The 26,445-nt window shown below is 46.1% G+C and overlaps 1 protein-coding gene across 2 annotated transcripts in view; it reads left to right on the forward strand.

The window, feature by feature from the left end:
• Window positions 1-26,445, forward strand: part of LOC138580158 (proteoglycan 4-like) — a 1,214,734-nt gene that overhangs the window by 1,033,018 nt on the left and 155,271 nt on the right. For both annotated transcript variants that reach the window (XM_069650488.1, XM_069650487.1), the window contains exons 13-14: window positions 5,839-5,907; window positions 13,586-13,654. In XM_069650488.1, the coding sequence (XP_069506589.1) occupies window positions 5,839-5,907; window positions 13,586-13,654 (138 nt within the window). The remainder of the gene's footprint in view (window positions 1-5,838; window positions 5,908-13,585; window positions 13,655-26,445) is intronic.

The raw sequence follows: 26,445 nt of genomic DNA on the forward strand, positions 1-26,445 counted from the left end.
CATGCAATCAAAACACTAGAAAAAGGGTTAAATGTGTACCTACCTACAGCAGTAGTAGGTACAACACACAAGTAGAAATACACAAATTGATACGTAAGCTCACACGGAAAGTATTATTTTCTGAATTACCAACACCTACAGAACTGAGAGAACAAGGGAACGAATATATTGAGTTTAAACGCAAAAGTACATTCTCAGCGCTGATCAGCGTACCATCTATCGAAATATTTCACAAAATGGTACTAAGTGACATCAGGAAAAAACTATTTAGATGCTCCGAAGTTCATAAATTAAACAGAGGAGAACTCTCTCAAATTAAAACATTATTTCTGGATGAATCTGTTACAGTCAGACCTGCTGACAAGGGAGGGGCCATCGTGATTTTAGATACAGAGGATTATAATGGAGAATGTATGTGACAACTATCAGATCAAAGCACATATGCAAAATTGGATAAAGACCCTATGATCAAAATCAAACAAGATCTATAAAGGTTTTTAAATATGGCAGAAGAAATGGAATGGATTACACACAGAAAACAAATCTTTTCTTGGATAATCCTCCAGGCAGACCAATTGTTGCAGCAATAGGAACCATCTTACAACCTCTTGGTACCTATATAGACTTTTTGCTGCAACCAAATATACAGAAAACGCCAACCTATCTGAAAGACATGACACACTTTTTACAGATTTTGAATCAGATTATGTTAACAGAGAACGACATACTTAACCTAGGGCGAGAGGCAGTCGAATGGCTACTTTTGCAAGAAGATTCCATTTTTTATGATACTCCTTAATTTTATGTCCTTGAAATCTTGCTTTGAATACAACCAGTCATTTTATCTTCAGACATCGGGAACAGCAATGGGGGCACCAATGGCACCTGCCTATGCCAACACTTTTATGTACCGTTTTGAATTAACACATATACTCGAACATCACCATTGGAAGAAACTCATTAAGAAATGGGTCTGATATATCAATGACATTTTTGGAATATGAGGCAGAAGTACAGAAGAACTTGAAGAATTCTTGAAATATCTAAACAGCATAGATACCCTCATTCAGTTCACCATGGAGATCAGTAACGCTGATGTACATTACTTAGGCGTTCAGAGTAAAATAAAGGGACCTAATATAACCAGAAACTTATTTATAAAACCTACAGATAGGAATAATCTACAACACAGGATGAGATTTCACTCTTCGAATATCTTGAAGAATTTATTTTACGGTCAAATTCTCAGGGTCAAAAGGATTGTGAGTGATGCTGAGCAATGCGAAGAGCAATTAGCTAAAACAAGAAAGACTTTGTTAATGAGGATACCCCGATAATGACCTAGAAATGGCATTATCCAAAACCAGCAAGAAGGGTTGTGATAACCTTTCATTAAATACACCTAAACGAGAGAGTCTAGACCTATTATTTGTCACCAAATACTCGCTACAAAGTAGACAAATTAAGCAAAGCATAATCAACTGATGGAGTATTTTAACTAGTGATGAGAGAACAAAAGGCCTATTTCCTCAACCACCAGTGTTTGCCTATCAGAAGAGCAACAACCTTTGGAACTTGCTATTAGCTACTCAAGGCAGATGGACATCTAAAAGTCATGATAAACACACTGGAACTTATCCCTGTCTCAACTGCGGGAATTGTAATAATATTATTAAAGAATCCACAGGTTCCCATTCAATTGAAGTACCATGCCATGCGCTCCACAGAGAACATTTTTTACATCATCAAATGCCCGTGTGGTATCTACTACGTTGGCGAAACATCAAGAAAGATGGGACCCTAGATGAACGAACACAAATCCTGCATTAGGACCAACAACCAATCATCAGCTGTGGCCAGACATTTTGGAGAAAAAGGGACATTGTGTCGCAACTCGGATTTCAAGTACTAGAAATAGTAAAGACAAAAGGTCACCATATAAATGTTAAGAAATGTTACTATAGGTTGCTTGGGAGAGGGTGGGGGAGGGCTATGTTACAGGGGGGTTCATTTACCGATTGAGTTTTTTGTTCTTTGTGTATGCATAGTGTATTTTGTAAAAGGCAAATAAAGACAGTTTAAAAAAAAAAAAAGAAGAGCCCAGCGTCAGGCATTTTGGATTGAAAAAGTAGATGCCCTCGCCCCAGCAGGAATGAATGAAGAATGGAACCTGAATTGTTTTTTATGATAGACATCCAGTGAATCACTGTTTGATCCACCCTGGAATGACATGATCAACCACAGAGACATTGGCTGACCGCATACCTATGGATGCCACTGATGTTCTAACTTTCATAGAATATCTACCACAACCTCTATGTTTGTGATCCTAACACAGACATACCTGACAGTGCTTTTAGACCTGTTGATATACACATGCCATTTGCACAGCCATATTGATGGATATACTATGGTATAAGCCAGCTTAGAATGTAGTATGATTTTTTATAGAACGATTTGCAGATCACACGCACAATTTTGAGGTTTAGGTGCCTAATACCTCCTTGTTATTCCCGTTTGTATTATTCCAGCACTGGCATGCAATTTGATTTATTCCTCAACAGTGTACTTACTGATATGATCATGTGGGTACTATTCCAGCACTGGCATACGATTGGATTTATTGTTGTGTTCCAGCACTGGCATGTCATTCAATACATGCCTTAACTTTTTACTTACTTATAGGACCATGGGTGTCATTTCAGATGCTCCGGGTGGTAATTACAATAGTTATTCCCTGTTTTAGTACCGCATCCCGTGACCTGCTATTACTTACCCATCTACACTTGCGAGCGAAGCACATTTTTGGCAATAGCAATTTCTTTAGCAGTTTTGCACAGACTCCGCCTATGGATGTTTCCCCAACCCCGTAGATGACACAATTTACCATTTACAGATGTGCTGTAATATACATAATGATTTTGTACGTTTTGCAACTTTTTCTTTCACGTGTATGGTTATTGCTTAATCTTGATTATTTGTAGCGATACATAACTACAACGTACAAACCCATTATGTCTGCTTTAAATACAGTCCTCAGTTTTCGTTCTAGAGGTGGTCCTCTTTGATTGTGATTAGTATCACATGTAGAATTTAGAATTCATTATACTAGAGTTTTTTCAATTAGACACATAATATTTCACGAATTACAGTGATTTTCGATAGCGAACTGGCCATTCCAAGATGGCCGGTCGCTTTCGACGTTCTTGTCTTCCCTAGTTTCCATGACAACACATTGTTGTCTTTAGTATCTGCTGCTCGCCGCAATGCGTTCCGCAGCTTTCACTAACAGACACGCTGCCGAACTTTGGGTAAGTGCTTTGTTGGAATGCCTTATCCGAGCACCCACAAGATACCACACATAATATGTGTGTCTTTGATCCGTCGAAATATTTTTTTTTTAGACAGCAGCATTTGCTTCCATGGAAACTTTCATCCTACATGAGTAACGCCGCAAGCTACCAGTGGCTGCCACTGTCAGAACTAAGCCTGATAATATTGGTAAGATATTTAGAGCACAGTAGGCTTTCGCATGGGGGCATTTGAGTTATCTTTAGGCACTCGGTGTAACATTTGAGGAATAAGACCTTGTTTGCAAATTTTCACAGACACTATTGCGCTTAGTAAGCATCAGCAGGTTAGTTAGCTTTTAAAGCTGTGACTTTTTGTGATATGGATTCTTTGACACACAATTTGCACAATTGTAACATGTAGTTGTTTTCATGTTATTTATCTACAATGGACCTCTATGCTTTGATTCTGATGTGCGATAAACACTTGGTGTACATTACTTCTAATTCTTTTACAATTTGTTTATTTGGAACATGCTGTATTACATGCATACCTACCAGTTTTTGGATAATTATCCAACCTAATTTAAAGATTTCACAGGCCCTGACAAAGGACACAACTGTCTGAAATGCATTGGCCCTATGACGCATCTGCCTCTAATTGATGAAATATTTATCAACTAAGAAGATAACTATTAGTGAATAAACAAAATTGAAGATTTTTTTACTTGCATTCCTGTTTCTTAATTTCAAAGAACATTACAAACCACTACGTGGATTTTGGGAGTGCAGTCCACACTACTGGCTTTGTAGCCAAGGTCTTTCTTCTTGTTCTTCGATAAAGGTCCCACTGACCTGTGCAAACTCATGGGTTGTTGAGCAATTTGCACAATTTTAACATGTTTGTATTTTCATGTTATTTATCTACGATGGACCGCTATGCTTTGATTCTGATGTGCGATGAACACTTGATGTACATTACTTCTAATTCTTTTACAATTTGCTTATGTGGAACATGCTGTATTACATGCATACTTACCAGTTTATGGATAATTATCCAACCTAATTTAAAGATTGTTCTGGCCCTGACGAAGGACAAAACTGTATGAAATGCATTGGCCCTATGACGCATCTGCCTCCAATTGATGAAAAATGTATCAACTAAGAAGATAACTATTAGTGAATAAACCAAATTCAAGATTCTTTTACTTGCATTCCCGTTTCTTAATTACAAAGAACATTACAAACCACTACGTGGATTTTGGGAGTGCAGCCCACACCGCTGGCTTTGTAGCCAAGGTCTTTCTTCTTGTTCTTCAATAAAGGTCCCACAGACCTGTCCACACTCAGGAGTTGTTGAGCAATACTTGCAGCATGTCTGAAAGGACCTGCAGAAACTGTGTTCCACTTGTGATCAGACCGTGCTCCTTAACCCAGGTGATGTCGGGTGACCAGGGGATACTTCACTCCCTCACCCAGGGCCTTGCATCATGGAGCAGGAATGGGCACCCAACCCCCCGTTGTTACCCACCCCCTACAAGCCTCAAGGGTCAGGCAGGGAACATGGTCTTAAGCTACAACTGCTAAATACGTGAGGTTTTCTTTTTGCATTGCAACCATCAAATAAACATGGGTATATATAAAAGCAGTTTTGGAGTACTATACCTACAGGTAAGTAATTTATTTTAGTCATTATAGTGACTACTGTACCCCTAGTCCATAGTCCCCTTATGGCCATACAGCCCGCCCTTCAGCCCCCTTGAAAAGATCCTGTAATATATGGTGCTGTATTAACAGACTGCAGTTGGGCTGAGAGCTTGCACGAGAGAGAAGCCGAGCCATCCCAGGCACCGAATTCTTAAACATCTGAATCAATGTTTTTTAACAATTAACTCAGGTTCACATCACGCTTCAATCCTGTTCGCATAGGGGTCTATATTTCACAAGAACAGAGGAAAGGGGACTACAGGCTAGGAGTACAAAGGTCATCATGGTGAGTAAGCTGTTGTTTATTTGGGCACACATTCTGTCTGGGTGATGTATTGACATATTGTTGGAACCTTTCCCCAAGAATTATGATGGGTTACACTAATTACTGTACTTCATCATGCCGTTTTCACTTAAACAACCATCTACATTAGATGCCTTTTGTTTAGGAAATGCAGGGTAATTGAGCAAACACGTTATCTTTGTTGTAAGGTGGGTTCATTGTCCAACATTGAAAGATTAATCAGAATGTTGTCAGAATATCAGATTACTCATAAAGTAGTCCACAAAGATTTCTGAAGGCCATAAGGTGATAGGCTCTGACAGACAACGGCCTTGGGTCGGGCGGAGATGGAAAGACAGAGTTTACATTAATTTTCTAATATCAAGCTGGTCATTAACTCTAGCTATTGATTTCCAGCACTCCATATGCAACTTTGCCTGCGGCTCCAGCCCAATGTTCAGATTGGGCCCAATAACTACCATTATTGATTGGCTCGTGTAGTTAGTAATGGTACCCTATGTTCTTCACCAGCACATGTGTAATTGTTTTCATTTCCAGGTAAAGTGACTAACACCTCTGAAAATGAGAAGACAGTACCAGATCAACCATCGCTGAATACTAGCACAGGTTATTATATACCAACATTGTTGTACAGTTAAATAACAGCTATGAAATCTTACTTGTGTAGAATTATGACAGAATCTGCGAGGGAATACTATCCTGTCTTGAGCATTTATTAATTTTACCATTTACCTAGAGGAAAATGTGTTCTGCTAAACAAAACCATTTTTACAAACTTTCCACATACACTCTGTTGTTAAAAAGTAATATATATGATTACACCAGAGAGAATAGGGTTGGACATTGTTAGTCCATTGGATCCCCAAACCGAGTCAGGAATCTGGTCCATCCTGGTGGTAGCAGGCCATGCTACTCCTTACTCTGAAGCTTTTCCTTTACAAGACATACATGCCTCTACTGTAGCAAAGGGTGTTATTGGGATTTTCACAAGTGTACGTTTTCCCAAAGGGGTTATCTCTGACAGAGGTTTATTGCGGCTATTATAGGTATGTATAAAAGCAGTTTTGGAGTACTATACCTACAGGTAAGTAATTTATTTTAGTCATTATAGTGACTACTGTACCCCTAGTCCATAGTCCCCTTATGGCCATACAGCCCGCTCTTCAGCCCCCCTGAAAAGATACTGTAATATATGGTGCTGTATTAACAGACTGCAGTTGGGCAGAGAACTTGCGCGAGTGAGAAGCCGAGCCATCCCAGGCACCTAATGCTTAAACATCTGAATCAATGTTTTTTAACAATTAACTCAGGTTCACATCACGCTTCAAGCCTGTCCGCATAGGGGTCTATATTTCACAAGAACAGAGGAAAGGGGACTACAGGCTAGGAGTACAAAGGTCACCATGGTGAGTAAGCTGTTGTTTATTTGGGTACATATTCTTCCTGGGTGATGTATTGACATATTGTTGGAACCTTTTCCCAAGAATTATGATAGGTCACACTAATTACTGTACTTCATCATGCTGTTTTCACTTAAACAACCATCTACATTAGATGCCCTTTGTTTAGGAAATACAGGGTAATTGAGCAAACACGTTATCTTTGTTGTAAGGTGGGTTCATTGTCCGACATTGAAAGATTAATCAGAATGTTGTCAGAATATCAGATTACTCATAAAGTAGTCTGCAAAGATTGCTGAAGGCCATAAGGTGATAGGCTCTGACAGACAACAGCCTTGGGTCGGAAGGAGATGGAAAGACAGAGGGTCTCATTCCGAGTATGGCGGTAAGGGATACCGGTCACCGTTAACGAGACCGGTGCCGGTAATCCCTTACTGCCACATTCCGAGTTCCCTTTGCGCCCTCGTCCTTAACGCCTGCTTATAGCAGGCGTTAGGGACAAGGGCGCAAAGGGGCTTTTTAGCCAATAACGGTGACCGTAAAGTACGGTCACCGTTATTTGCAATTTCCCCATTCCCATTGAGTCCTATGGGGGCTCATTTGGGAATGGGGAAGAGCCCTGGGGAATGGGAAATTACCGCCCTGGTCAACTCGGAATAGGGCGGTAATTTCCCATTCCACCAGGGCGGTGCCGGTACGGGTCCGGTGCCGACCAAGGCGCTACTACCGCCATTGGTTAGCGCCGGAATCGGAATGAGGCCCAGAGTTTACATTAATTTGCTAATATCAAGCTGGTCATTAACTCTAGCTATTGATTCCCAGCACTCCATATGCAACTTTGCCTGCGGCTCCAGCCCAATGGCCAGATTAGGCCTAATAACTACCATTCTCCAGCATTGGATCTTTCATGGATTCACATGCTTTGAATATTCCCCGTCGTCAGGCTGGGAATCCCCGGTACATTATATAGACCCTTTCCCGTAGGAAAACTTTTTCGACGCTTATGCGTCCTATCCACCTCGTTTTGTATCATGCGTGCCCGTGCCGTCAGGACGTCATGATATAAATACAGGACCCGCCCCCGCGCTCCCTCAGATTTCAACCGTCTTTCAAAGCAGTGGGATCTTCGTGTTACTACTAGTGATAACTAGATTGTTTTTTTGTCTGTTTCGCGTAAGCGAAGTTCAAATCTGGAGAATTATGTCTGGAAAGGCGTTATTTCGCCCATGTGCAACCTGTGGCCTCAAAAAGGTTTATGAAGGAGACGGCCACATGGACTGTATCTACTGTCTCCACCCGCACCACACGGCGGATACATGTGAGATATGCCAGGGTTTCTCCCAAAAAACCCTTAAGGACCGTAAAAGAAGGCTGGTCGACTGGCTTAATGACGGAGCGGGTGCCTACCCGGCTTCGGAAGTTGGCTCCACGGCCTCCAGGAGCAAGTCGGAGCCTCCATCGAAGAAGGTGCGGCCAGCAGAAATTCGCCCTGAGGACAAGCATAAGGGGAAACATGCTGGATCCTCCTCATCTCATAAAAAGCCCTCCTCCTCCTCATCATCTAAGACGGAGAGGCTGGCGCTGTCTAAATCCTCCTCAGGGGACCGTCCCAGGTCTTCCGTGAGTCGAGAAGCTTCAGCCGGGAAGTCGGCATCAAAATCGACAACGAAGTCTAAAGGCTCGACGACGACGACTTCCTCGTCGACCTCGGTGTCATTGACGATGCCTATTACCGTTCAAGCAGCAGCGGTTGGGATTCCTTCGTCGACGGAAACTCAGTCTATGGCTTGGCTGCCTGAGGTCTATGACCCGATCCCCCCTGAGGTCTTACTGCAGCCAGACACGGCCTGCTCGGCGGAAGGGGAAGGTGACATGGTTCTGCAGCCATTGGATTTAGGCTTACGGCCTTCCACGTCGACGACGACGGCGACGAGTGCGAGCGGGGGTATGGTACCTATATCATCCACGTTGCTGAACCCCCAGACAGTTTTGTCTCTGGATGTGCTTAATACTCTTCAGAAGCTACTACAGCGGCTGGATACCCAGTTCCCTCAACCTGGGACGTCATCGTCACTTCTGTCTGTACCTTCCATCGACGAGCAAACTTGTACGGCTCGCTCGTCGACGAATCACCCATCGGCTCCCCAGGCGGTAAAAGATCGTCCTCGAGCTCAGGAGGAGGGTGAGTTGTCGGAGTCCGACTCTATACATGATGACTCTGGGTCAGACATCTCCCTGTCACCGTCGAGGGACCCGACATGGAATTCGGATGTAGAATTGGAGTCTACGAGGAGCCAGACACAGCCATCTCCCCCTGATGATGTGGGAGCCTTCCATGCAATGATGGGGAAAGCGTGTTCCGAATTCGGCTTGATTCCTGAGGAGCAGAGGAAAGACTGTTTCCTTTTTGACCATATGGGTCAAAGGAGAAAATCGGTATTTGCCATCCCAATCCTTGACCACGTGTGGCAAGAAGGTCTCAAAACGATGCGCCATCCGTTCTCGGAACCAGCCATAAAGGGACGGATCGAGAAAAAGTTTAAAGCTCCGGAGTCCACTCCAAAATGTCTAACATCACAGCCTTTGTCTGACTCGGTGGTGTCGGCGGCAGCAGCTAGGAAGGCCAGGGTCCAGCAAAAATGTTCAACGCCACCGGAAAGCGAGGCTAGGAGGCAGGACGCATTTGGAAAGAAGGTGCTCTCGGTCGGAGCGACGACAGTAAGAGCAGCCAATTCCTTAGCGATCGTGTCACGATATGATAGGGAAATGTGGCACAAATTAGCCCCTATCCTAGAACACCTGCCAGACGAACACCGAAAAGCAGCTATGTTACTGGTGCGGGACGGCGAGGAGGCCTCGAACCACGCTATTAATATCGCAGTGGACCTAGCAGAGTCTGGTTTCAAACAAATCAACCATGGAGTAGTGCTTCGTCGACAAGCGTGGCTCAAATGTACTACTTTCCGTCCTGAAGTACAGTACAAAGTCCTGGACATGCCATGCGAAGGGGAGCACCTGTTTGGCGAAAAGGTTGATGAAGCGCTGAAAGGGATGAAAGAAGACACGGATACTGCTAGGTCCCTCGGCGCCCTTCAAACGGGTAGAAATTTTCGCTCTTTTCGCCCTTTCAGAGGTGCTTCTGGAAACTCCCGCTTTGGAGCCTCGAGGGACCGTGGATTTAACAGGCCCTCGTACTCTTCACAAGGGTTCAGACGAGCGTCCCAGTCGGCACGTGGAAGCAGGGACTATCAAGCCTCCAGGCGGCGAGGCTCAGGTCCGTCGTCAACGAAGAACAAGCAAACCAGCAACCAATGACGGCCTTCGGAACGTCCTGGGGGGTCGAGTCTCTCATCACTTCGACCGATGGAAATGCATCACCAAAGATCGATGGGTCCTAGACACGATTCGCATGGGTCATGCGCTGCAATTCAAAGACAAGCCTCCGCGTCTTCCTCCTTTATTCTCGACACAGCCCCACCTCCAAATCCTACGACAAGAGGCGGAGCTTATGTTGCGAAAAGGGGCGGTAGAGAGAGTTCCTGTGGCACAGGAAGGCCAAGGAGTTTATTCCAGGTTCTTTGTTGTCAAAAAGCCAAACGGCAAATGGAGGCCCATTCTCGACCTGAGGGTACTCAACAAGTGGCTAAAGAGCCAAAAATTCAAAATGCTAAAACTCCAAGAGGTTATCAGATCGGTGCAACCCATGGACTATCTCTCTTCACTAGACCTTCAGGATGCTTATTTTCACATCCCAATACGCCCACGACACAGGAGATATTTAAGATTCGTCGTCGGGAGAAAGCATTTTCAGTTCAAGGTCCTCCCGTTCGGGCTCAAGTCCTCCCCCAGGACGTTCACCAAGTGCTTGGCCCCTATAGCGGCCCATTTAAGGAAGGATGGTCATCATGTCTATCCATATCTAGACGACTGGCTAATCAGAGGGTCATCCAAGGAACAAACACGAGACAGTCTACGAGCCACAATGTCCATCTTACAGGAACTGGGCTTCGCAATAAACTTCAACAAGTCCTCAGTAGAGCCTTCGAGGACCTTGGTCTTTCTAGGAGCGGAGTTTCATACGCACACAAGCCTGGTGAAACCATCCAGCGAAAGAATTCAGAAACTTCAAAACAAGGCGTCGGAATGGAGCGGCGGTACCAGAGTCTCTGTGCGCAAGTACATGTCCCTGCTAGGGACCATGTCGTCCTGCATTCCGTTAATAAACAACTGCCGTCTGTTTATGAGGCCTTGCCAGGAATTTCTAGCGGACCGTTGGGCACAGAGCAGAGGTCGCTGGTCCGACAGACTGGTCGTCGACGAACAACTAGTTCAAGCACTCGGCTGGTGGAAAGTGTCTACTCACCTAACGAGAGGGATGCCTCTACTGGAACCAGAGTTCCAAAAGACGGTGGTGACGGATGCATCGCTGAGCGGATGGGGAGCTCATCTGGATATGTTACAGGTACAAGGCCAGTGGTCTTTGCAGGAGTCCTCCCTGCATATCAACCTGCTAGAACTGAGAGCAGTGCGATGGGCTCTGAAGTCTTTTCTTCCGCAACTGAGGGACTCGGTGGTGCGTGTCATGACGGACAACACCACTACGATGTTCTACTTGAGGAAACAAGGAGGGACACGTTCCAGGTCCCTATCGACAGAGGCACAGAAAATCTGGCATTGGGCCCTTCAACACAACATACAAATCTTAGCATTTCACCTACCAGGAGTGAAAAACGTGGAAGCCGATGCCCTCAGCAGAGAAATGAACGAAGTTCACGAATGGGTGCTGAACGACCAACAACTTCAACAAGTATTCAAGGAATGGGGACACCCTTCCATAGACCTGTTTGCAACGAAGAACAACAAGAAATGCCATCAGTACGCAAGCAGATGGCCTCAGCAGGGCTCACTGGGGGATGCGTTCTCATTCCCATGGACGAACAAATTCCTGTACGCATTTCCTCCTTTTCCCCTTGTCAGGAGGACGTTGCAATGGATCCTCAGGTACCCATGTCGGGTAATTCTGGTGGCCCCATACTGGGCCAGACAAGTGTGGTTTTCAGACCTACTACACTTAGCGGCGGCGGAACCGATGAGATTCCAGAAGACCCCCGACCTTCTGTCTCGACAGGAGGGTGTCGTTTGGCATCACGACCCGGACAGCCTCAAGTTGACGGCCTGGCTCCTGACTTCGCCGAATTTGGTCGGCTAACGATTCCGGAGGACTGTCGACGTATCCTGCAAGCGGCAAGAGCACCTTCCACAAACGCCTCATACGCGTACAAATGGAAAAGGTTCTGTCAATGGTGTGAGGATCAACCAGGTTTGGCCCCGCAATCGATTAGGCCGGAACAGCTCCTTCCATACTTGCTGTTATTAGCTCAAATGGGCCTGTCGGTGTCGTCAATAAAAGTACACCTAGCAGCCATTTCCAGGTTTACTCGTCGACGGCACTCGGCACCATTGTTCAGCGACCGCCTGATTAAGCACTTCCTTAAAGGCCTCTTTCGGAGTTTCCCTCCAGAGAAGAAATTTCCACCGGAGTGGAGCCTCAATCTGATCTTAACGTCTCTTATGAAACCTCCGTTTGAGCCAATGTCATCATCGTCTCTGAAGTTTCTGTCGTGGAAATTGGCCTTCCTGGTGGCCATCACTTCAGCCCGACGTATCTCAGAAGTTCAGGCTCTAATGGTGGACCCACCATACTTACGATTTTTCAAGACCAAGGTAGTCCTAGCCACTAACCCACAGTTCATACCAAAAGCTCCTTCGGTGTTTCATAAACACTCTTCTATCGTGTTGCCTACGTTTTTTCCGGAGCCATGCTCGGGAGCGGAGCGCATGCTACACACATTGGATGTAAAAAGGGCTCTCAAGTTTTATCTTCATCGTACGCAACCGTTCAGAGAAACGAGACAGCTGTTTGTGGCCTATGGGTTGGGTGCTAGAGGAAAAGCCATTTCAAAGCAAGGACTTTCAAGATGGGTGTCATCTACCATCTCGTACTGCCATTCCAAGGCAGGGAAGCCTCTTCTACGACGGCCAAGAGCTCATTCAACTAGAGCAGCGGCATCGTCGACGGCACTGTGGGCCGGAGTCCCTCTAGGGGACATCTGCATGGCGGCTACCTGGGCGACTACACACACCTTTACCCGCCATTACTGCCTGTCGCAGCAACATGCCGAAGACACCCGGATGGGACAGGCGGTGCTTCGACACCTATTCCAGTAAGGTAAGCCCCGGCTGCGGGGTGGCATCCTGTGGAATTTATGACTGTATGTGGTCCGTTTTTTCCCTATGTAAACTATTACTGATGTATACATAATCTTAGGGAACGGCCTTTTGCGAAGAATGTATAGGGGTTTGCATGCACACCTCCTCTTGGGGGTAGTACTGCTATGTAATCTATTCAAAGCATGTGAATCCATGAAAGATCCAATGCTGGAGAAGGGAATAGTTTCTTACCTGTAACTCCATTTCTCCAGCATTGGTATCTTTCATGGATTCACATGCGCCCACCTGCCTCCCCTGATCATGCAAACCGGTTCCCCCACTACTTTGGGGGCCGAAATCTGAGGGAGCGCGGGGGCGGGTCCTGTATTTATATCATGACGTCCTGACGGCACGGGCACGCATGATACAAAACGAGGTGGATAGGACGCATAAGCGTCGAAAAAGTTTTCCTACGGGAAAGGGTCTATATAATGTACCGGGGATTCCCAGCCTGACGACGGGGAATATTCAAAGCATGTGAATCCATGAAAGATACCAATGCTGGAGAAATGGAGTTACAGGTAAGAAACTATTCCCTTATTGATTGGCTAGTGTAGTTAGTAATGGTACCCTATGTTATTCACCAGCACATGTGTAATTGTTTTCATTTCCAGGTAGAGTGACTAACACCTCTGAAAATGAGAAGACAGTACCAGACCAACCATCGCTGAATGCTAGCACAGGTTAGTATGGACCAACATTTTTGTACAGTTAAATAACAGCTATGAAATCTTACTTGTGTAGCATTTTGACAGAATCTGTGAGGGAGTACTGTCCTGTCTTGAGCATTTATTAGTTTTACCATTTACCTAGAGGAAAATGTGTTCTGCTAAACGGATGCAAACTTTCCACACACACTCTGTTGTTAGAAAGTAATATCTATGATTACACCAGAGAGAATATGTCAGGACAGTCGTATCATTGGTTTCCCCTTCCCCACCTTTTCAGCACGTGGCAAGGCGACACACTCAAGCTTTGTGCCCACTGTGGCGTCCTCGGCACGAGGACACAGTTCAGTGGTTCAGCCGGTCTCACACCACTGTGGAAAAGTCTTTAAGAAACATAAAGGATTCTCAAAGGAAATGTCTTTTGTCAAAACACAGGCTTCCTCTCCCTTGAAACAAAAGTTCACTTTACTTGTCGAAACACCCAGACTTCTCTTCTGGTTTCAATTTCACCTCAGGTCTTCCTCGTCCGCATTCAGACCTGCTTTTCATTCACAACACTTAACAGTTCTCCCTCAGTCGGGCTCAGATCTTGTTTTCACATACTACTTAATAGATCTCCCTCAGTCGGGCTCGGATCTCAGTATTCACTAACTTCTCAATAGATCTCCCTCAGACGGGCTCGGATCTAAATGTTCTCAATAGATCTCCCTCAGTTGTGCTCGGGTCTTTTTATCTCATTTTCCAAACTTTCTTTACTGTATCTAAATCTATGATGTTCGACTTTCCGCAGGATTTATCTTGACCCGTCGCAGGACCACTCCGATTTACAATTCATTACAACTCTTTAACTTTCACTTAGAATGGATTGTGTCCTCCCACATATTCCTTATCTTTGATAATTCCCAATTCCCAGCCTGCTGCCTCGGCACATTTTTCAGTAGATGGCGCTATGCGTCGATGACTGGTCGAGTCGATGTCACTCGGAGGCCTCCGTCATTACATCGACGTCATCACTGGTATAAGTAGCTCACGCAGAGCCTGTTGCTCAGTTCCGTTTTTACACACTTCAAAGCTTCGATAATGCATGGTTCTGTGTGATCTTTGAATTTCTTTGAGTTTTTCTGAGAGAATATCTTCGAGTTTTTGACAAAATGGCTTCCTCATCAACTCCGTCTACTCCAGGGTCCGGTTTAAAAAAATGCTGTGACTGCGGGGCAAAAATGTCCATGACGGACCTGCACAGGGTATGCCTCTGGTGTCTACGGGAAGAGCATCCATGTTCGGAGTGCGACAAATGTATGTCAATGACGGCCAAGGCCTTGAGGGAGTGCAGAGGAAAGGTGGAGAGAGGTAGGCCTCAAAAATCTATTACCATGTCTAAACGTAAGTCATCTGACGAGTCGATCCCTTCGTCTCCCTGTCATAAAAAACTTAAACACTCCCGTTCTCTTTCACAAAGTGGATCACATCATTCCTCTTCTTTGATGCATGGCAAAAAGAGGCGCCATAGATCGCCATCCACTTCTTCTTCTTCTAGTTCAACCGAAAGGGTTGTCTGTCCCACGAAACATAGTACCCCGGCTCAATGGGAGAAATTCCGAATGAGTATGTTAAAAGTACCTCAGGAAGGACAAGTTCAAGATGGTTACCCTGTCTCATGATCTTTCAGGCCCTCCAGCTTCAGGATTGGATGGTGTCATTGGACCTTCAGGATGCTTACTTTCATGTGCCAATTCATTACAAGCACAGGCAGTAACTGAGGTTCGCCGTTGGCAACTCTCACTATCAGTTTCGGGTTCTGCCATTTGGGTTAACCTCTGCTCGAGGGTTTTCACCAAGCTAATGCCGCTGGTGGCAGCGAGTCTCAGGAGAGGGGTGATTCCCATCTACCCCTACCTGGACAATTGGCTGATTACGGCCAGTTCCCCAGAACAAGCCCTAGATCACCTCAGCTATACTTGCCACTCCCTCCACAGGCTGGACTTCTCCCTCAACTTCAAGAAGACCCACATGATACCATCACAAAGGCTCCAGTTCATCAGAGCAGTCCTGGATGCATCCCTGGGAAAAGCCTTGCCACCAGTGGTGAGGGCTCAAGACATTCTGCAGATGGTGACAAAATTCCAGAATGTCCCGCATCTCCGGCCTTCGACTTTGTAAGGTTGCTCGGCCTCATGGCATCCTGCTTTTTTCTGGTGCTGCAGGCTCGCCTGAGAATTGGATCTCTCTAGTGGGCTCTCAGAACCCAGTAGTCACAATTCCCAGGAAGGATGTCAGATCTCCTTCAAATCCCAAACAGAGTCTCACTGGATCTTCAGTGGTGGGCCTCTTGGGAGAACATCTTGAAAAGAGAACCGTTTTGGCAACCATGGCCGGAGATAACAGTAATGATGGACGCCTCACTCACAGGGTGGGCAGCTCATACCAACGATTTAACCATCAGCGGTCGTTGGTCTCCATCGGAGTCCAAACTACAAATCAACCTTTTAGAGCTGAGGGCAATCCGATGTTACGCTCACCTGGCTCCCACAGGGGTGTCGAGCGGAACTGGACAGCCACGGTCTCCACCAACGTGATGTGTAATGCAGAGATGACTGACTGGACTGGCCCACCTAGCTTTGTCTGCTTGACCCGTAGAAGTAGTCTCCTAAAGACGGGGAAAGGGAATTAGCCACCCGTGGATTTGAGTATTAACCCCTCACTGCGTCCCCACTTATCACTTCTGACATTCCCTTTCACAAAGCTCACCTTATAGTTTTGTATGATGAGCTCTCCATCCTGCGAAGAATGCAGGGGCGCCTTGTTGGCCAGTTACTTCACTGGCTTGAGGATATTGGAAGAGTTCTGGACAAATCTTGGCTCCAAACCTCCAGGCGAAAGGCTGTAAGTATATAGTTCTAATGAGTTCAAAATGTCCGATTAATCACTCTTGTCCAATTCCTTGTTTCTTTTGCAGCTTAGACCCAAAAGATGATCGTCTTGTGGCAGCTGAAAGCGTTCAGGTAAGACTCTGTGTTTTGTAACACTGTCCGGTAAATGATGCCAAGGTTTAACTCGCTGCTTTCTCTTTTCTTGCAGGTGCAGCGTAGGAAGATTTGGCGTGCTGGTGGATAATACCTCCTGCGGTAAAATCAGGTAAGCAGATGGTGGCAAGAGATTGTCCTTGTTTGTTCCCTTGGCTCACCTTGTTGTTTTCTTGTCCCCCTTAGGCACTGGAATGCGGCAACCAGGTGATGGAAACAGCACCGGATCGTAGAGATGCAGCGAGGAACGGTGAGTATGGCGCAGCGCTGCTGCTGGCGATGCGACGCGTTTAAAATTAAGTCTGTTTCTGGTTCGAAGATGCGCTGAATCCGTAATCAGGTAAGAAATCCAGTAAAGTTCTTGTTCTAACCTTTCTTCTTCTTTCCCTTCTTTCTAGGCGGTCTGGACTCGAGGCGGGCGTGGCAGGATGCTGGATGCTGACTGCAGACACGGTGAGCGTTACGCTGCTGGATGCAGAAAACCGCGAAGCATGTGCTGCTCTTCGGGCATGGTTTAAATAGCCTTCAAAGTAGTCCCAGGTAAGTATTCCTCCACAGCCACATCCGAGTAACAAAATAGTCCCTAAGATAAAATAGTCCCTTCAAGCCTCACATGGGTTTGGATGCTTGGATCCCTTGCAGCATGGTCTGCATCAGGTAAGTTTTAACATAAGATCCACAATAACGAGAATGGTGTTAAATCCATTACATGGAGGTAGGTCTGTAATAAAGTCTAACGATAAGGTGTGCCATGGTGTAGGTGGAATATCCAAGGGTTGTAAAAGGCCAGCCGTTTTTTTCTTCTGACTTTTGTTTTGGGCGCAAATGCCACAGGACATTACAAATGACTTTACGTCTTTTCGCCAGGTGGGCTACCAGAATTTGTCTCTTAATTTTAGCTTCAGTTTTTGCGATACCTGGGTGCCCTTCCATCAGGGTGTCATGATAATTGGAGATGACTAGTTCTTGTAGTTTCCTTATGCGGTAGAAATAGACGCCCTTGATAATAAGGTAGGTCATTGATGACAGAGTAGTCTGAGCCTTTCTTTACCCAGTCCTGCAGAGCTGTTGGATCGAAGAGTTGTTGGATCTGTACCTGAATATCTTCTAGGGTTTGTAGTTATGCCAAGAATTCTTTGTTCTGAAATTATAGGCATCGGCTCTGGGTTTGCATATGCTTCTTCCATTCCTATTTGGGATAAGGCATCTGCCTTGCCATTTTTAGCCTGGCCGATAAGTGATCACAAAATCGAACTCGGCAAAGAACAATGCCCATCGAAGTTGGCGTGATGATTGGGCTTTGGCTGTCTTTAAATACTGCAAGTTCCGGTGATCAGTGATTACAGTAATGGTATGCCTGGCACCGAGAAGATAATGCTGCCAAGCCTTGAAGGCGGATTTGATAGCTAATAGCTCCTTATCGGTAACCGCATAGTTTAACTCGGGTGCCGAGAACTTTCTGGACCAAAATGCTACTGGGTGAAGTTGACCGGTCTCAGGATCCTTCTGGGACAGGACAGCTCCCATGGCTAAACTGGATGCGTCGGTTTCAACTATGTATGGGAGTTCAGGACGAGGATGCTTTAATACAGGTGCAGATGTGAATTTCGCTTTCAGTTCTTGGAAGGCATTCTCAGCTTCTTCAGTCCACATAAAGCGTTTATTTTTTCGCAAGAGTGCTGTGATTGGATGTACAACATGTGAGAAATCCGGGCTGAATCTGCAGTAGAAATTGGCAAAGCTGAGCATGCTTTGTACTCCTTTAACTGAACTGGGTGATGGCCATTTGAGAATTGCGTCCACCTTTCGAGAGTCCATTCGAACTCCTTTTGGAGTCAGGATAAATCCAACAAATTCAAATTCTGTAGTATGGAAAACGCATTTTTCCAATTTTGCATATAACTTGTGCTGGCGTAGTTTCTCAAGGACTGCTCGAACGTGCTTCACATGGTCAGATTTTGAAGAGGAGTACACTAGAATATCGTCTATGTATACGACAACACAAACGTCAATGAGTTCACGAAGGACATCGTTCATAAAGTATTGGAAGGCTGCTGGTGCATTGCACAACCCGAAGGGCATCACTGGTATTCGAATAACCCGTACTTAGTGTGAAAAGCAGTCTTCCATTTGTCGCCTTTCTTTACACGTACCAGATGGTATGCCCCTCGGAGATCTAATTTAGTGTAGATGCAAGCGTCCTTTACTTGGTCTAGTAATTCTGGGATCAGAGGCAATGGGTATTGGTCCTTAACCGTGATCTGATTTAAGGCGCGGTAGTCTATGCACGTTCTGAGGTCACCTTCCTTTTTTGGTACGAAGAACAAAGTTGAAGATGCAGGGGACCTGGATGGACGAATGAAGCCATTGGCAAGGTATTGGTCCAAGTATTGTCGTAGGTGAAGGTTCTCGGGTTCCGTAAGTGCGTAGATCCTACTACATGGAGGTTGTGCACCAGGTATGAGATCAATTTGACAATCGTATGATCTGTGAGGTGGTAATGTGTTTGCCTGTTCTTTTTGGAAAACATCCTGGAATTCTTGATATTCGTGCGGTAACTGCACAACTGGAGTAGCGACTGTGGCCAGGTCCTTGTTCAAGGTTTTTATTGGGTAACAAGTGTGTGCACAATCCAGGAAGGTTATCCTCTTCTCTCGCCAATCAATACAAGGATTATGTGTTTCCAACCAAGGTATCCCCAGTATTATTTGGAACTGCGGGGCTTTCATTAAATCAAACACAATAGTCTCTCGATGCCCATCCTGACCCAATAATGTCATCTCTGCGGTGGAATGAGTTACAGGCCCAGAGGCAATTTCAGTTCCATTGACTGTGGCAATGACATCCAAAGTGGTCTTTCTGCAGAGAGGTAGGTTCATCCTAGAAGCCAATTTGTGGTCCACATAGTTTCCTATGGCCCCGCTATCAATGTATGCCCTAACTGCGTGCAAACGTGATGGCTGCCTTGGATCTATAAGGACCATTGGTATGATGAAATGCGAGGTCTGAGTATCCTTCTTCAAGCTCGGCAAGCGGATCTCTACGCTTGTCGGGCGTGGTCATTTCCCGAGTCAGGCTCCATATTTTATCAGCAGCTCCTACCACCTTCTTGGGTGGTTTTACAGGGCAATCCCATAGAAAATGTCCCGAAGTTCCACAGTATAGACATAATTGCATTTGCCGCCTTTTTTCTCTTTCCTTCTGTGTCAAGGGTCCTTTAACTCCTCCGATTTGCATGGGTTCTGAGGCATCTGTTCCTTTGGGGGTAGCGTTGGGTTTAACCATCACCCGGTTCTCGAACTTGGCTCGATCAGCCTTTCGATTCTGATGTCTGTGATCTAACTGGACCACTAAGTCTATGGGCCTCATTACACGGACGGCGGTAAGGGTTAACGGTCACCGTTAATGGCAACGGTGACGTTAACCCTTACCGCCGTACTACGAGGTCCCTTTGCGGGTTGGAGGATTTAACGCCTGCTTCTTGCAGGCGTTAAAATCCAACCCGCTAAGGGACCTCGGAGCTAATTACGGCACCGCAAAATTGCGGTGGCGTAATCAGCGCCTTCCCCATTTCCATAGAGCCCTATGGGGCAGAAATGGGAATGGGGAAGGGCAATGGCGGAAAGGGGATTTACCGCCCCTCCAACCTTGGAATGGGGTGGTAAATCCCCTTTCCGCCAAGGCGGTGCCGGTATTTTACCGGCATGAGCCATGGCGCTAATAGCGCCATGGCTCACCGCCTTCCGTGTAATGAGGCCCTATATATTCAGCACAGTCTTGAGGTGGGTTCACAACTTGAGCCAAAGCATCTTTGAGTTCTCCTCGAAGTCCCCGATGAAACAACGTAATCCGTATTTCCTCGGGCCATCCAGTTTCCACCACCAACCTATTAAAGGTTGCTATGTAGGTTAGAAGGTCTTGGTTACCCTGTCGTAGGGACAAAAGTTCGTTATCCGGGGCCTGTCCCTGAGAGTGCCGGGCAAATAGTCTTTCCATGCTCATTTGAAAACCCTGAAAATCCAGAAGAATAGGGTCATCCTGATTGACTAGTGGGATTGACCAATCCGCTGCACTGCCGCTGAGATATGATACAAAGGCTACTTCAGCTTGATCGTTTGGAAAGGCTCCAGGTCTGCATAAAAAATGCAAACGGCATTGGTTCATGAACACAGCGAATCTTTTCGGGTCCCCGGCAAAGCGTTCTGGCAGGGCTAAAGGGATATTGCTTGGTAAAATCACTTGCACAGGGTTGCTTGGTGAAACAGGGTTTGGAATCCCCCGAGTCCCGGTAGGGGTGTTTGCCACGCTTGGTTTTGCAGTAATTGTCTAGCAAGATCATCAGTGCGTTCCTTCGAAACAATCAACTCTCTCCTGAGTGTATTAGTTTCTTGGCGAGCGGCATGTACTTCAGCCCTAAATTTCCCTAATAATTGGGCCAGTTGGTCAGTTTCTGTGGTCTCCATGACACCTGGGTGAGAATTTGTAGGAATGTTTCGCGTTCTGTTACGCTCACCTGGCTCCCACAGGGGTGTCGAGCGGAACTGGACAGCCACGGTCTCCACCAACGTGATGCGTAGTGCAGAGATGACTGACTGGACTGGCCCACCTAGCTTCGTCTGCTTGACCCGTAGAAGTAGTCTCCTAAAGACGGGGAAAGGGAATTAGCCACCCGTGGATTTGAGTATTAACACCTCACTGCGTCCCCACTTATCACTTCTGACATTCCCTTTCACAAAGCTCACCTTATAGTTTTGTATGATGAGCTCTCCATCCTGCGAAGAATGCAGGGGCGCGTTGATGGCCAGTTAGTTCACTGGCTTGAGGATATTGGAAGAGTTCTGGACAAATCTTGACTCCAAACCTCTGGGCGAAAGGCCGTAAGTATATAGTTCTAATGAGTTCAAAATGTCCGATTAATCACTCTTGTCCAATTCCTTGTTTCTGTTGCAGCTTAGACCCAAAAGATGATCGTCTTCTGGCAGCTGAAAGCGTTCAGGTAAGAGTCTGTGTTTTGTAACACAGTCCGGTAAATGATGCCAAAGTTTAACTCGCTGCTTTCTCTTTTCTTGCAGGTGCAGCGTAGGAAGATTTGGAGTGCTGGTGGATAATACCTCCTGCGGTAAAATCAGGTAAGCATATGGTGGCAAGAGATTGTCCCTGTTTGTTCCCTTGGCTCACCTTGTTGTTTTCTTGTCCCCCTTAGGTGTGGAATGCGGCAACCAGGTGATGGAGACAGCACCGGATCGTAGAGATGCTGCGAGGAACGGTGAGTATGGCTCGGCGCTGCTGCTGGCGACGCGTTTAAAATTAAGTCTGTTTCTGGTTCGAAGATGCGCTGAATCCGAAATCAGGTAAGAAATCCAGTAAAGTTCTTGTTCTAACCTTCTTCTTCTTTCCCTTCTTTCTAGGTGCTCTGGACTCGAGGCGGCCGTGGCAGGATGCTGGATGCTGAATGCAGACACAGTGAGCATTACGCTGCTGGATGCAGAATAATGCGAAGCATGTGCTGCTCTTCGGGCGTGGTTTAAATTGCCTTCAAAGTAGTCCCAGGTAAGTATTCCTCCACAGCCACAACCGAGTAACAAAATAGTCCCTAAGATAAAATAGTCCCTTCAAGCCTCACATGGGCTTGGATGCTTGGATCCCTTGCAGCATAGTCTGCATCAGGTAAGTTTTAACATATGAGCCTGGCGCCTATGGCGCCAGGACTGATGTCCCATATGAGCCTGGCGCCATAGGAGCCAGGACTGTACCTAGATAGCCCCTAACAGGGGTTGCTGGGTTTACTCCAAGTAACATGATGCCTGCTTCCGGGGTTGATGGACTTGGTCTGGATGCCCGGGGGTAGGCATCATGACATCCGATTAGTGCTGAAGGCCTTTCTTCCCACTGTATGGGGAAAGAATGTCCTGATAATGATGGACAACACAGTGGCCATGTACTACCACAACAAGAGAGGGGTTTAGGGTCACTAGCACTGTGCAGAAAGGCAATTCAGGTCTGGTTCTGGGCAATAAAAGAAGGAATCTCTCTATCGGCAGTACACCTAGCCGGAGAGAAGAACACTACAGCTGACGCTTTGAGCAGGCAGAGCACAGTCTGCCATGAGTGGAAACTAGCTCAGGAAGTCCTTCAAGAGATCTTCACCCTTTGGGGAACCCCTCAAGTGGATCTGTTCGCGACCAGTGCCAACAGGGAGTGTGAACAGTACTGCTCAAGGGAATTTACCCCGAGAAGAGGTCTAGGAGATGCGTTTGTGGTGGACCGGGAATTTCCACTTCTTTATGCATTTCCTCCAGTCCCCGTCATTCCTCATGTAATCAGGAGGTTGAGAAGGTTCAGGAAAACCATGATCCTAATTGCCCTGGACTGGGCCAGGAGGACATGGTACCTGGACCTTCTGGACATGTCCATCTGCCCTCAAGTTCGTCTTCCACAAAGAGAGGACCTTCTCTCATGAGAGGAGGTTCGGGTTCTCCATCCGGATATCAGGACTCTCAGCCTTCACGCATGGTTTCTGAGAGGCTGAGATACAAACATTGGGACCGCCCGGATGACGTAATGGAGGTTTTACTTTCGGCCAGAAGGCCAGCAACCAAATCTTTATACTGCTGCCCTTGGAATAAGTTCTGTAGCTCGTGCAAGGATAAGAATGTTGACCCTTTCTCATGCAATACCCCGATAGTGTTATCTTTCCTGTTGCACTTAGCAACAATGGGGCTCCAGATTGGTATAATCAAAGGGTATCTAGCAGCGCTTTCCATCTTCAAGCGTACTGCTGAGGAAGTCTCCTATTTTAAGATTCCTCAAGTTATTCATTTCTTAAAAGGATTGATTAATGTTTATCCTCCAACTCCTTTTCACGTCCCATCGTGGGATCTCAATTTGGTTTTAAACTGTCTAATGGGAACTCCTTTTGAGCCTCTTCATTGTTGCCCATTAAGACACTTTTCTTAGTGGCTATAACATCTGCCCGAAGGGTGAGTGAGCTACAGGCTTTATCCTGCAAGCCTCCTCATACTATTTTTCATAAAGGCAGGGTGGTATTGAAAGTGAAGCCTAACTTTCTCTCAAATATTATTTCTGAATTTCACATCACTCAGAAAATAACCTTACCATCCTTTTATCCTGCGCCACACCCGGGGAAAGAGGAAGAAAGGCTTCACATCTCAACTCTAGGCGTGCATTGGCTTCTATATGACCAGATTAGCAAAACTGAGACAGAATGATCAGTTGTTTGTGGGCTACACATGTCATAAATTGTGTCTAGCCATCACCAAACAAACCATCTCTAGATGGATTATTTTAAGTATTTCAGAATTTTATAAGCTAGCCGGTAAGGATCCTCCAGAACATTTAAGGGCTCACTCGACCAGGGGTATCACAACTTCGTCTGCTTTGCAGAGGGGAGTTCTGATAAAGGATATTTGTGCAGCTGCCATATTGTCCTCTGCACACACCTTTACAAAATACTCATAGTCTGGATTCCTCTACTTCCCAAGAGTCTGTTTTTGGAACGGCAGTTCTGCACTCTTGATGACTTCAATTTTACTCCCTCCTCCGAATAATATAACTGCTTTGGGAGTCTATGAAAGATAAGGAATACGTGGGAGGACACAATCCTTTCAAAGAACAAGTTACTTACCCTCAAGGTTAGTAACTGTCCGCTCAAGACAATTCTTTGCTCTTCAAAATGCAACTGAGCAACGGGCGTTGCGCGAGCTACTTATATCAGTGATAACGTTGACGTAAGGACGGAAGCCTCCGAACGACATCGACTCGACCAGTCAACGACGCACAGTGCCCTCTATTGAAAAATGTTTCTGAGGCAGCAAGCTGGATATTGGGAAATATCAAAGATAAGGAATACGTAGGAGGAACATCCAGTCGAAAGAACGTTACCATGGGTAAGTAACTTGTTCTTGTGCCACTTCTCAGCTGGATACCTTACAAAGACCTGCTGAACCACTCTGTCTCCCAGCTTTGCTCTTTTGGACTACAAGTCCCCGAATTCACATTCAAGATTTTGTTTTCAATTTGCCAGTTACAGGCCCTTTTGGGATTTGCTCAAAGTTCTTGTCACAACAGGTTATCCCGCCTTAGCTACCCTCGAGTCACAGGATCTCCATCTTTTACTCTCAGTGAAGAGGTGTTAGCCGCTCCTTAATGGGGGTTCACTTGAGGTCAGGGTCCCAGCACCTGCCCCTCAACTACCTGGGTTTCTGGCATTCACCCAGGGAGCAGGCACTGATTCAAACACTACCAGAAAAGTGTAGCTGTAGTTTTGATTCCCTGGGGCACGGCTCCTCCGCCACACTGTAACCCCCTTTGTACTCCCAGGCTTCAGTGTTTTAGCAGTCTGTCCCCCCTTCTGACTTCCCAAAGTTCTCCCAGCTGCTGACTTCCGCTTCTGGTCTTCACAATTCCTTCAGCATCCCCAGCTCGCTCAGTGTGTACCTGAGTGTCTGACCTTTTATGCTCTTTGAAAGAGTTGAATGGAGTCAGGTGTTATGTTATGTTATTTGGCATTTATATAGCGCTATATATATCATTGTTATGACCTCAAAGCGCTGATAGGTTGAATGCCCTCAGGGACCGTAGTCCAGGTCATTAGAGAGAGTAGGGTGTCATAGGGTGCTTCGTTGCACCAGTTATGTGTGCAGCTGATGCAATTGCCTGATGGTAGCTACATCCTAGCATTAGTTGTGGTGATATTGTTATCAGTTGGATGTGTGCATTCTGGCGGGTGGACACCAAGACTGGGTTCTGGCTGTGTTAGGTCTATGTAGGACGATTATGTCTGCAGCTAGGCCAGTTTGCCATGGGATGTAGCTGCGTTTTATTAGAATGATGAGGTGTTCATGGGGTAATGTTTGCAGGTGAGCAGCTAGGCCTAAATTGATCGAGGGGTGTAGCTGATCTCTAATTGTGAGTTGTTGTAGAGTAGAGAGTATGCGTAGTGATATGGGAGGTGAGTGTTTGGGTGGAGTTATGGTCTAAGGAGTTTGCTATTCCAGATTTCAAGCGTGCGTTTGCTTAATAGTGGTTTAGTAAGTGAAATCAGTGGCGTCATTGCTCGGGATCTCATTGAGTATTTGTCATCGGGTTCCAAGGCTCAGTCACCTCAGATGGTCGTGATCGGCATTACGGAAAGAGACACGTTTCTAGAGCTTTGCGGAAGGTCATATAGTCTTGGGTGTATCGAATATGTGGGGGGAGTGAGTTCCACAATGTTAGGGCCAAGGTTGAAACGGCGGATCCTTCGATCCTGACAGAGTTAGAGGTTGGAATCACTAGAAGGAGGGCAGCACCTGATCTTAAGGTGCGAGATGGGAGGTAGGGTATTATCTTTTCTTGTAGGTACATTGGGCCGGTCTTGTGCACTGCACCGTGGGTGAATGCATAGGGTCTTGAAAGCGGCCCTACGTCCGACTGGGAGTCAGTGGAGGGTTCGGAGAGCTGGGGAGATGTGGTCTCTATGACCCAGGGCGAGGAGCAGATTTGCGTCAACGTTTTGGGCTCTTTGGAGTTTGTTGAGTTGGTATTCAGGAGCTCCTAGGTATAGGAAGTTGGATTAGTCCAGTATTGACATCACAATAGACATGACTGTGGCAAGACTGTTTGGGTAGGAGAGTTAGGGAAAAATGTGTCTGATAAGTTTGAGGCGGTAGTGACAGCATTTTGACACGTTGTAGATCTGATGGGAGAGGGTTAGGCCTGAGTCCATAGTGCAGCCTAGGTTTTTCACTATATCAGAGGGGGGGAGTGGGCCGAGGGCTCGGG

This window comes from Ambystoma mexicanum, chromosome 3p, assembly GCF_040938575.1.
Source record: "Ambystoma mexicanum isolate Mex_15411 chromosome 3p, UKY_AmexF1_1, whole genome shotgun sequence".
Lineage (NCBI taxonomy): Eukaryota > Metazoa > Chordata > Amphibia > Caudata > Ambystomatidae > Ambystoma > Ambystoma mexicanum.